Below are 13,673 nucleotides of genomic sequence, written 5' to 3' on the forward strand. Positions count from 1 at the left end.
TCTTGTTTCAGAGGCTTTATAGTATATCATGGCAGTTTAATAGAATATTAAGTTAGGTACATTTGGTAGAAATATTGTGCAAATGCCGTATTAATAAAGTTGTAATGTAATATGAATTTCCAGCTTGTTAGCTGTATGAGTTTCGTATTTATTATATTAGCTAAGTTCGATATGCATTAATTTAGCTTTAATTAACTATACGAACATATCAGTAAGGATAAGAATCGTGATGGCTATCTTAATGGATATTCGAAGTTAGCCATTCTAGTATGATACTACTATCTTAGATGCCCCCCCCCGTTCAACCTGATAACCGAGTCTGCACAAATATCGGCAGCAGGTTTTTGTAATATTAGAGGAAGTACCTTGTCGGGGCATAGTCATTATTTAATGGTTTTAAATTAATCGCTGGTAAGATAAAGTAATTTTTATGAAAAAATACTTATCATTACAATTATAGTGATATCAAATTGTTGTCGCAGTATTACAGAGTAAATCCATGTTGTGAATTATTAAGTTGGACGCATATCCTCGTTTTTGTGTTGGTGGCTTTTATTAGGTCAACTATGTACGTATTAAACTGGGTATTTTTGTTTTTGCTATTTTCAGAGTTGGAAGTTAGCTTATTAACTGTAATGCTAAGCCATTACCAAATTGCGTATGACAATGAACGATAATCCCATCACTGTGTGTAGAAGTGAAAGGCATGATAAATTTGCCAATTAAAATTCCATTATAAAGGTATGAGAAAAAATCCAACTAGTTATCAAAGTACTTTCTTTTAAGTACATTTCCACTGTATTATCTATTTCTGTAGATGTCACGACTAAGGAGATTATATAAAATGGGTATACTGTACTTTCGTTGATCCAATAAAAACTACTTCGTAACTTAATATTAAGTACTGTACCTTTTAACCGACAGACAAGTTTATGGTCAAGGAGTACAGTATACTCTTTTACTGCGCTAATGGCTTTTTGTTTAGCTCCAATTTTTTATACAGTTTGCATAACTATGATGAATAGATTTCATTCATTTCCTCTAATAAATTCTAATTAGTCCATTAATCTAATTACAGGAATGACTCAACATCCTTTCTTCTTAACCCTTTGTATGCTCCACTATAGGATTCGCTGTGACCAACGCTAGATTTTATCGTCTTAAATTTGAACTAATAGATGTCTAATTAATAGTACCATAGCACAGACAGTGATCAAAGTATACACCTTTATTTCTATCATTTGTACAATCTGAGTCAAAAATTTACGCAGTAAAACTGATTCAAATTTACAGTTAAGTTGAATTATTTCACATCAGATAGCAGAAGAAAATTTCCAATAGCTTATTCTTGCCGTAAAGTTGCTTGTCTTTCCCTTAAAATGATCGAGAAAAACTAGGGAAAATGAGTTTTTAAACTGGAGTTTATGCACTGTCTGTGATGACCTTCATTGAGAAAAAATCTCTTTGAATTGAACACTTAGGAATACGAATACCATCGTCATGGAGAGTTAACAGTGTAGGGAAATGAATATCATGGGCCTGTAAAGTTCACAGTATTCAACGTACAACTGCAGATGCGAATAGTGTTGATATTCCCTTTACTGTTCATTTACTTCTTTTTGCTGGCCAATATGGTAAAGTCCCCTGTTTGGTTTTGCAGGCCCGATCGATCTTTGTGGTGGAAAGAGTTGAAGAAAGTCCATCTGGTTGTCCTTCTGTAGCACCTCTTTTGATGTACTGTACTGTACCGTCATGGACTACAATATTAAACTACAGTACAGTACTGTACTCCGTGGTACTGTACACTGTACCGAACGCCATGTTTTGAACTGGATTTTGAACCCCTACTGAACTGTATAGTCCTGTACTAGATGTACAGTATAGTACTGTATTTGTAGTGTTGTATGTGCAGTATTTGGGCAGTTGCGATCACCTAACCTGTGAAATTGATTTAGTTCTTCTCGCCCTAGTCGGTGAAGTTTTACACAATCTGCAAATCCTAACCAATGCAGGACGACGAAAGGCAACCTTTGGTATGTATAACAAATATATTAGGAGTTATTCGTGGTGGGATATTGTCATTCAGTGTCTATATACTTACAGAAGGGAACTCCATTGCGCTTGTTTTTCAAATTTTGAATGTCCATTAGCGTCTTTGATCAACGTACAATATTTTCTCATTGCTGTTTCACTGGCAAAAAAAAAATGAGATTTATCGTGAATGGAGATTAAAATTGTGATGAAATTATTACGGATCAACACCATTCGAGGCTACACTATTCTATGTATGTTATATACAACTTTAAGTATAGAAAGAACGCCTTAGATTAGAAAAATATTGGGACGCACTTGATCAAGTGGACGGCACAGTGAAGAAATACTTGGAATAATTAATGTTCAATTGGATCTTCTTGATATTAGACAAAATAGCCAAGATTATTCTTCAATTTTCTTACAGTGATGATAAAATAGAGTTTACCTAGTTAGTACTTAAGAATCGCTATTTAAAAGGGTATTGATTGCTTATTTTGATTCTCTTTTGAAAGAATCAAAATAAAAGTCTATAATTCATATACCTGTATACACGAGTATCCAAATTATGACTTTTGTCAGTAACGCAAATTACAGAAAATGTAAATCTGGATCGATTGCTATGCGTCTAGATATGATTATTAACTTTTAAAAAAGATTCCATTAATAAGGATAAATACTTTGCAAGCATGTACAAGATTCGAGTGAACACTTTTATTAACCTAAAACAACATAAAGATTTAAAATGGGAAATAGAGAAAAAAAAAGTACACAAGAGTCGATACTGTGCTATATCGACTGTTCGATACAGCACAGTGCCGTAGCTGACACAGTATAGCTATCGAGGGCCGTCACGGAACTTCATTTTATATGCGCATATAGTGCTGACGCGATTGGTTCCTCTACTCCTACTTTACTGTATATACACTATGGGGTGCCACACACAAAGATCAGGCGTTCCATACTTGACCCATAGAGTAGAATACATAGAGATCAGTCGTGGAGCCAATGTACCTACTATGCTGTATTATATATTTAAAATACCCATCTAATGTAGCAAGGAAAGTCCTCACTAAATCATCTAATGTTAGAATTGCTGATGGACGATATCTGGATGAAGTACATCTAATGGCATATGCGTATAAGTGTATTTAGTAAAATTGCAATAGTTTCTAAATAAACTTATCATTTAATATCGGATCCAATGTACATACTGTACAGTATTGTATTTTTTTAAAACACCCATCTAATGTAGTAAGGAAAGTCCTCTCTAAATCATCTAATATTAGAATTGCTGATGGACGATATCTGGATGAAGTACATCTAATGGCATAGGCGTATAAATGTATTTACTGTTAGTAAAAATCATAATAGTTTCTGAATAAACTTATTATTTAATATTGGACCCAATGCACATACTGTACAGTATTGTATTGTTTTAAAACACCCATCTAATGTAGTAAGGAAAGTCCTCACTAAATCATCTAATATTAGAATTACTGATGGACGATATCTGGATGAAGTACACCTAATAGCATATGCGTATAAATGTATCTAGTAAAATTATAATAGTTTCTGAATAAACTTATTATTGAATATCGGATCCGTATTATAATGACTGTATTATTGGTGTTAATTGGACGCGGCTATTAACAGGGTTCTACATCACTGCCAAAAATACCTGTGCATTAACGCTACTGTCAAATATTCACGCTTGATTTCCTTACAAGACTTCAAAATTGGAGCTTTGTTGATTTTTTCTACTTCCTTGGTCCATTTAGGTTGCCAATGAAGAAAGATCACATACTGATGAAAATGATGAAACTCAGCCTATCATGGAGGCTACCCATTCGGATGGAAATCAGGTGGAAATGCAACAAGAATGCGAACACAGTGAAAATGCACCTGCAATATCCAGCTCTACGGATTTGAATCATGAAGCACTTTGCCCACAATACGATTCTCCGCCGCCTGTTGCAAATCTCGAAGATTACCCAATAGCTTCGGAATTACCTCCTGAATATGACAGTGGATACAATCAGGGTAAGCTTTGGCCGTCAATTCAAAGTCAACTAGCACTTGACGAATGATATGATGATCGAGATTTAATATCTGTATGCGCTATTAATTTATGTAGCATTAAAAATGTATATTTACCCAATAGCTTCAGAATTACCTCCAGAATATGACAGTCGATACAATCAGGGTAAGCTTTGGCCGTCAATTCAAAGCCAACTAGCACTTGACGAATGATATAGTGATCGAGATTTAATGTCTGTATGCCCTATTAATTCGTGTAGCAGTAAAAATGTATATATCAGGACTGGCTTGATGATCTTTAATTTCTGTGCATTATATCTTCTTGTAGACTGGGGTAAAAATCAATCTACTGCACTTCCGCAATCTAGTCAATCCGTTGCTCAACATCAGCATTATCAAATTGACCCAAGAAGTATGCATATTCCAAGGATACCGACATACGATGAAGCTGAAAGACATAAGCAAGGTTCCGTTCGGGTAAGAATGCACAAGTAGGCGAAATAGGCTTTGTGCAGTAGTTACTAATGTTGAAGTACGGCTATGATCCAAACCCTATACTATGTGACTTACTTAATTGGAACTAATTGAAGAGTCTCATTTGTTAACCGTCTATCATTAATCTTTTCGTTATGTAATAGCCAAGGCGTCGGCGTGAAGAGGAACTTACTGATGGTGAGTACTAGAGTTTAATTATATGTCATCTACTTTAAGTTTACCACAGGAAATGGACTACAAACTGCAAGCGACATGTCATTGTAACTTGTTTTATCTTTTATCGTAGATGAACTTGGAACAGGATTTGCTTTTATGGGTTCAATGTTTGGTAAGCTTGACTTTGTTTTACTGTAGTCTAATCTAGTCATAAAGAATACATAAGTAACAATTATTTATTGAAGTTATTATACTTTATCTGCTAATGACTAAATATTATACACTATGTAAGTTGAAATAACACGGTATATCTATCAATTATCTAGTATCATTCATATTTAGTTGGATTGGCTTTATAATTTGCTACTGTGCTAGTAGCACTGTAGCCGGACGTTACGGAGCATTTGCCGGATTTGGTTTATCACTTATTAAATGGGCTATAATATTACAGGTATACAAATTATTGTTCAAGTTAATAAAATTGGAAACTGTTTCAAGATAGGCTATAGGCCAGAAAGTTGATCACAATGTATTTTCTATACTGAAAGCATCAGTTAAGCTTATGTTGCACAAATACTCTTTTCTTATTAATCAAGCATGTCAAATTTGACGGCAGTACTAATGGAGATAATTGGCTCTGGTGGCTCGTAGTTGCTTTCGGTAAGCAAGATTAGTTAAAATTACTGTAAAAAATGTTCCTGATTCCTGATTATTATTTAGCCCCAGTGATGATATCGACTTTAGGTTTCTGCCGGTTGCTAAAATTAGTACTCTTTTAAATAGGTTGGTTTATATTTATGAGAGCTGTCATTGTTTACTATCGGATTAAGAATCTTGTCAGAAATCGTCAGCTGGCCCCGTAATACGAACGTCAAGTAATCTACGTTGTGACTGTAAAGCATCTCCTATTTAAGTATGATAATGTCATCATTTTAGCAGTTTAACCAATAAGACATACTGCGTTGCGAATTGACGTACAGAAGCGGAGCAATTTGTTAAGGTTTATTCCAGATTCAATTGCAAAATTATTATATTGTGAACATAAATTATTGAATTTTTAGTGTGGTTTGGTGATATAACGTAAATTGATGTCACATCGTAGCGATATTTATATGGTATAAAGTTGCTTTACAACATTATAGATCGCTGCAATATAATAGTGTATTACTATCATTCCAATCAATATTCTGAATTTCGATAAAACTCATACCTATGGGTTATAATTAATTAATAGTGCGATATCATGTCATCATTTTATTGTTATGACTTTCTTTTATTCTTAACATACAATGTGCTGTCATCTGATACTCAATTTAGCATATATATTTGCAAAATCACTTGCTGTTTTGATCATAATCTTCAAAACTACCGTAGATCTATAATAGTTAAGCACTGAAATTAATTGGCAAAGCTAAGAAAAGTTTAACGCTAGCGCATATTGTTTATTGTAATAAAAATATTGTAATATATGTTAAGCAGTAAATGTAAGTGCTACTTGAGCGCAATAAATGTATAGCGCAGTTGCTGATTATACACCTGTTGTAGTACTTTAAAAGTGTTATAAACGGTCTATATCCATGAATTTGACAGTGCCTAGCTTTATGTAATTTCATAAATACTTCCGTATAAAGGCATTTAAGAATTTAACGCAAGATATTGTGGCAAAAACATTGAAAGTGCATGTTCCGTAGTTCTAGTCAGACGACAATTTTGCTCCTTTTTGGGGGGCATTTTTAAAATTTTAATGAGCCGACCTCGTAACGATAGCAGTTATTGCAGAGTGGAATCCTAGCACGAAAAATAGATTCATCATTTTCGAGATGGAATACAGATTCTTCATGGATATAATATTTAGAATCTATAGGGTATATTGTCCTGCATGAAACAACATCGATAGTAAACGAATGGAACGTTTCATATTTTTAAAAACATGTAGCTCTAATACGAGGTATTTACATGCATCACAGCCAAGCACCAAATTAAAAATTTTTATTACCTGATAATATTGCAGTACAGGGTCGATGGTGCTGTATATTTTCTTTTTGCACATCTTACCAAATATAATGAAAACATTTCTATGAAATATCGTACAGCCCTTGTAACCAAGTATGACATGTGAACATTTTAATAGATAGGTAGTACTTAATTCTTGATAGAAGAAACGGTAATAACATTACCGATCCAATCTGAAAGCAACACTCATTCCTAAAATGTTAATGCACTTTGTGAATATGCTACAGAAATTGAAATATAATTTAATAGTATTAAATGTTGTATAGTTTAGATTTTTTATACAGTTGTTATAGTAGCTGTATTGTTATAAGTTGAGCTACTATTTCTTCCAAGCATATATAGGGAATTAGTTTGAAAATAGCAGTACCGACAACAATTTATCAAGTATCTCAATGGATGATATAAAATGAGTGTGGGAAAACATACTAAACTTAAAGCAATCAAAATTGTATATCTTTTAAGGCATTCATAAGGTTTCTGCTCATAGTTTTTGCAGGAGCATGGATCTTCTATATTCATATTAGGGTATTCTTTATCATTACTGAAATGATAGAATAGGCCTACCAGGCAAAAATAGCATGTACAGCACTTAATAGCGTTTTCAGAATGATTGAGGCATTGATACCAAGCGCGAAAACATGGTTTGCATATAGTAACGGATTCACTCATCGTTAGACGTATTGTACCAGTAATTACAGTCCAATAAATAGCTTCTTAGTTGCACCTTCCCTAGATTTTATGAGAACAAAAATAAATATAAATGCTATAGTATATTACTTGTTTATTATAAGGTTACAAGATCAACATGAGGACTTACAAGTTAGACATAGCATTTGTCTAAAGTTAACCTATTTAAGGTCTAGTTTATCGCTTCCTATGAAAAGAAGACTAGGTAAATTTGCCATTTTCTGACGTCAGGATAATTACTAGGCAGACTCTCATAACGATACAATAGTAAAGCATCAAACTCGAACGTTGCAGGACTGGAAAGAATACCGTATTTAATGATGTCTGCAGCGAGAGTAACTACTCCTACTCTTTCTCCATTTATACAACATTGTATAAATATGTATAAATGCGTGTACGTTATTGTTAGTGGATGGTTAGGAACCTCTATATGCTAATTGTGGTTGTATTGGTTTAAGATAAGTCTCGAATCCTTTACAGTCAGTTGGTGCTCTAAGTGTGTGTCTCCCTTTTGACACAATCTATAGTATTACATAGATCACAGAACATTCTTGGAATACATGCAGCACTCCAATAATAGAATATGTCCATACAAGGTCCAGATAGAGTTGTATTACAATTTGAGCAAGAGTTAACATTATCGATGGTGTTACCTTAATTACCCGAGCCATAAACTACTGAGAGTCTATTGCATAGTACATATGTCCTAGGAGCGTGCATTTTCAATATTAAGATTTCATGATGCAACATCTTACCCATCCATGTTAGTATTGACATAATTTGTAGTATGAATGTAATCCATCGAGCTTTTTAAAGAAGGAAAGAGCTAATGTAGCAGCGTCGTACTCTTTTAAAATATTGATCTCAAGTTTGTAAATTGAGATAATGCTGTCGAGTGTTGTCAGTATGATGTAACCATTTTAACTTGAATATTACTTCCTTACAGTATACTATGTTCTCTCTTCATCGTTACCAAATATATTAACAATTAAGCATTGATATCCATACTTCTTGTAAAACAGTAATGATGAATATCTCTCCTATGTCTAGTCTATTTTGTACAATGTATGCATTACAGTATTGAACTTGCCTTGTCCTCTATCCTATATTGGTTACAAGGTTATGGGACGAGTAATGTTATGTCTAACTCACAAGGACAATGCCAGAGATTAATCATTAGAAATATATTCACGATATGGTATGGAGATCCATGTCATCGCAACATCATAACTGCGAATATTCTCTCTAATGTTCAGTATTTTGTGGAAGGATTGACTATATTGCACTTACCTCCTCTATCGTTTGTAGTGTGTGGTGAGTTTGGAAATAATGCTACCATTTTCACTTGAACATGGCATAAATGACGTATATTAAAGTATACTCTCTCTCTCTTTATCATTGTAAATATATTAACAAATCAGTAATGATATCCATATTATTGCAAAACTGTCTGTATGAACATCTCTCCATCTTGCAGTATTTCATGAAAAGTATGAACTACAGTCTTATGCTTGCCTCGTCCTCTATCCCATATAGATCATAAGATTGGAAGATGTATAATGTTGTGTCTAACTCATAAGGACTATACGATACATTAATCATTAGGAATAAACTAACAAATTAGCATTGAGATCCATGTTATCGCAACATCGCCGCTATCAATATCATTCCAACGTGTAGTATTTCACAGAAGGCATTAATCACAGTATTGATCGCAAATTTGTAGTTTAAGGTGTATTGGATATCATATCGATCACTTTAAATAGAATATTTTATTACTCTAGCATAGCACATTCTCTCTCCATCGCTAGAAATTGGAAATACAATTTTCTACTGATGTTCACGTTATTGTAGCATGATAACGATGAACAATAATGTTTCATGTTTTCACTTAGCATAACCAACTTTCTTTCACTGTCCAAGGAGAGTTATGTGAGGTTAACAGTAAAACGTTGGTTATTGACACTGTAAATTTCACGAACTATGACTGCTATCTATACTACAATACTACTACGCCATGTCTATATTACGGATCAAGTCTCCGTACACAAATTGCTAACTTTCCCACATTCCTCGTACAAATTGTTGACGTACAGGAGAAGACTTGTATCCTAGCATCATGCATATCAAGCAAGTATTGCAAACTAACATATATTCTTGATTGTAATATTGAATCCCCGACCAAGAGCATGCAAAATCTTCTAGCTTAAGTTAAATCACTTGTAAGATAAATTTTACCTTTAAAATAGAATACGCGAAAGTTTATTAAAAGTAAATTGAAGTAATAAATCTAGTCTGTGATATTGACTTGATTCCTACATTTCTTATTGGAGTGCTTCCATTTCTCTTCATTATGAGAGACAGATGGATGATTGAGCATCAAGATGATGCTGCAAGCTACCTTAAAACTTTTCTACCTAGACTATTTCTGTTTTATCAACACTGGAAAGATAACTCTGTCACTCTTTTGAACTGCAGCTTACCTTCTCCTCAACAAAGATGGCGCTATCCACGTAGGCTATAATAACTGCAATAGATTATAATATTTCGTAGTTAGGTCGATACCGAGGCCTTTCATAACTTCATTATCTTTCAACCATAACTTCTAGCTAAAATGGATACACTAGCAGTCGACGATGGTGATTAGATTCTCCAAGTAGTAGACGAATGAAAGAAGAAGAGATTGCCAACGATTCTTGCTCAACCAAAACAAAGTCAGCTGGCTGGTTCTTGCCGACTATTTGAATGTATCGGAAAGCTGGAACTGTATAGTGTGCAACTAGCTCGGTGTCTACTTTGGAACACACCCCTGTAGACAGTCCAGATTCCCTGTAGAGAAAATGTCACCCACTTTGACCCAAAACGATAGAGGATTGCTATGCTTTTAGCGTTTTAACAGTCTCTTTCTGTTAGTGTTGAAGTAACTATTGATGATAGATTGCTATACAATCTCATCCAGCATGCAAATCTACCAATCAATTGATTCAATTGAATAAATCCAAGGAAAATGAAATGAATCAAGACAATTAATCGATCTTCTCCGCCATACTACATGCTATAGTATATCGTATATAATATTGGCCCGGTACTGCATACTATACTCTACCTGGATTCAAGGGGCGTAGTCTACACTATTTATCTGCCCCAGCCCTTTCTAAAAATACTTGAGTAAAATGTCTTAGAACAGGAAGAAAGTTAATTTGATATTTTTGACAGGAATTGATCGCAAACATGGAATAGTAGGCTGTTCATCATGATGATAATCACCTATTCCTATGATATTTTGGGGCCCATAAGTGTCATGTTATCGTTGTAGGCGATCAAGATGCTGCAAGCAAATCTTTAGGCAGACAGACTTTTTAAAAGTAAATGAAGGCAAAATATCGAAAAATTAATTATTTACTAAGCGATGCATTTTTTCCATCTCTTTTTCTTTAATTACTTGCTCTAATTTAAGAACATTCATGACTTTATATAACTATTTTGAAGCAGAACTGAGTAAAATACTACAAATTTCGATATAATATTACTTAATTTAAAAAAATAAGCGAATTACAGAATCGGGCAACCCCTTTACGGATAAAAGTCTTTGCAATAACGCCGAAATGTCCGACTGTCCAAATAGAATTTCCTGTCCGTGTCAATTTTAGGAGGCACATGCTGTAGCAGAGTATTGTATGAGGAGGATGCAGTGAGGAGCAGTAGTTGATTAACGATTTTTATGGGCCATTCCAAATCAGCGAATTGACAAAGTGTGGATAGTCATGATTAATGGACGAAATGGAGGAATTGATGGCTATAGGGATACAGTATCTCAAATAATACGATGACAAGATTTTGGATTTTTTGTCCATTTGACTTGATTCTAGGCGTGCGAATGAATTTTCGCAACTAGAGACAGTTTTACGTCAACAATCTTCTAATTTAAAATACAAGTATGATCGATTTGAGATGATACTACCATGGACTACTAGCAGCATTTAGTAGTCTATGATTCTACATTATCATCAAGGTACCTATTTCCACTCTATTTCAATTCAGTGTCCGAATACCTGATTACATAGGAAAATGCTCTTCCTTCACATATTCATTCAGTAAAATAAAAATGCTAAGTTATTTCATATTTGCCATCTTCAACAGTAGATGATGCAATTAGAATATCTCGATTTAATTTACCGTAGAGTCTACGAGGATATCACTTAGAAGAATCGATTCTTCATTAGAGTAAAATAACGACTGCATCGTGCTCGGATATGGGATCACTACCCGTATGTACTGTAGAGCATGCAGAAGATGAATGAATTGCATGCAGTAAATTGAAGCACTCAGTGAGTAGTCTCAGTTGGAGGCCATGCATTATTAACTTTCATCCAAACTTCCTGTTATTTCCTATCCAATAGCTGTAGTATAAGCTTGGCAGTATAAAGATATAGGAAGGGAAAGAATCAACTTCACTGTTGAATGATGCCATATTAAACGGTTGGAAAGGCAAGACCGATCGAAGGCATGCGCTTGATCAATTCGTCTATGTGTGGGAGGAAAGGGAGGTTTCTATTTACACTAATTGACAAGAAAGAAAACTTTCTCAATATTCAATTCAGTCTAATGCTTAGTACACCAGTGCATTCTAGCTCAGATCGACAATACCATGGCACGTTAAGCTAGCCTCCAATCAGCACTAATCATAACTTGGAAATGTGGTGAAGGTATCGTCAATTTTGCATCCTCAATCCAATCGAATAGCATGGCCATTAAGCCATTACATAAATAGCAGCTCCATTGAAATATGCTGTAGCAAACCTCTTGATCGATCTAGACGATGAGTAAAACATGGCCATTTGTCGAAGATAGTAAAAGAGCCGATGGTACTCCATTGACAACTAGACAATACTATCTAACTGGGTTAACAATTGAACAAAAGAAAAACATATATTATTAATATTATCGAGTATAGGTGGCAGCGAATAACAAAAGGTAAGATGTTTACTTCACTCTTTGCCACTGAAAACTGGCATGGAGAAGAGTAGGAAAGAGTAGCTATCGCCGTTTAGGATATCTATATACACTTGAGCAGTGTTTGTGGATCGGACTGACTGACTACGTTGTCTATCTTGATCACACTTCCACTGGGATGAGTTGGAAAGCAACGAGGAGGAGGAGGAGGAGGCGGTAGCAATTATCATCATTGGACAGTTGATTAGATTCATGACTTTATTGAAGAATAGTCGAAAAAGTATTCTTTCTACATTTATTCAAAGTCTTGTAAAGAAAACCAATTGACTTGAGTTGCTATTCCATCCTGTGCAATCAACTTAAAAAGTAGATAAAATTACATGACAATCTTTGACATTTCATTATTGTTATTATTGTTGATATTGCCACTATTATTCCATTTTATCTTAATTTTAATTTTTCCTTCTCTCCTCCTTTTTTTTTGTGTGTCTGTATATGCCAATTCTTATTAAAACTGCCTATTACTGGGAAGGAGCTAGAGAAGAATCAATATCGTTCATCGTGACGTGGGAATAATTTTATTGGCTCAATCTGCACTAGCACTAGTAATTTTACCTTCAATCAAGTCATTTTCAATCATGATCAGCAAGAATTAGAACTACCATTATTTATTTCAATCTAAATCAACAATTATATTATCATTGCGTCTTCTATCTAAGATTGGTTGGATCTTAACATCACACTAGTATGGCTGCGTTATGGGTAAGTCTATTTTTTCTCTTCTAGTCTACGTGTCGGTGTTTTCTTATATCATTGCCTACCTCGTCGACTGATACACTACTCGACATAGTTAGTCGTTAGTACAACATGATAGATGAGTGTATTCCAATCGGAAATAATATAATCAATATCGGCCAAGTTGTCATTAATGGTCGTCGTTGAGGAGAGATCATACGCTATCTTTCAATCCTGGTAGCATTTTAAAAGAATCATTCAACGGACATGCCCTGTCTTCATTTGATTGCTTCATGACAGCATAACAATTTCCAGCACGTCAAGGAAATTCTTCTTTTATCAATTTATTTCCCTGTATGTTAATGACTAGAAAAATGCCTGGTATGTCATATACGGGAACAATTCTCGTCTAGTACAGCAATTCCACTTGTAATTCCACTTGTCTTCCATTAATTAGATTGTAGAAAACTCCCATTGATTGTGACCGTGGGAACAGGCTGGCTTCACGTTGTGTCATCAATTATGTCTCATCAATTATTGCGAGTGATTGAATAATAAGAAAT

General features: G+C 34.4%; 2 protein-coding genes across 2 annotated transcripts in view; one reads left to right on the plus strand and one right to left on the minus strand.

Moving 5' to 3' along the window:
* Positions 1-384, minus strand: part of TRIADDRAFT_56782 (uncharacterized protein) — a gene marked incomplete at both ends in the record, with an annotated part of 3,096 nt that extends 2,712 nt beyond the window's left edge. Inside the window, one exon of the mRNA XM_002113007.1 lies at positions 366-384. Coding sequence (XP_002113043.1) covers positions 366-384 — 19 coding nt within the window. The remainder of the gene's footprint in view (positions 1-365) is intronic.
* Positions 385-3,866: 3,482 nt separating this feature from the next.
* TRIADDRAFT_56783 (uncharacterized protein) lies at positions 3,867-5,806 on the plus strand (the record flags this gene model as incomplete). Its single annotated transcript, XM_002112561.1, has 8 exons — positions 3,867-4,074; positions 4,169-4,237; positions 4,400-4,548; positions 4,710-4,743; positions 4,853-4,894; positions 5,049-5,173; positions 5,319-5,382; positions 5,784-5,806. 8 exons carry the CDS (start codon positions 3,867-3,869, stop codon positions 5,804-5,806), a joined length of 714 nt encoding a protein of 237 aa, XP_002112597.1.
* Between the last annotated feature and the right edge of the window lie 7,867 nt (positions 5,807-13,673).

This window comes from Trichoplax adhaerens, genomic scaffold (genome assembly GCF_000150275.1).
Source record: "Trichoplax adhaerens TRIADscaffold_5 genomic scaffold, whole genome shotgun sequence".
Lineage (NCBI taxonomy): Eukaryota > Metazoa > Placozoa > Uniplacotomia > Trichoplacea > Trichoplacidae > Trichoplax > Trichoplax adhaerens.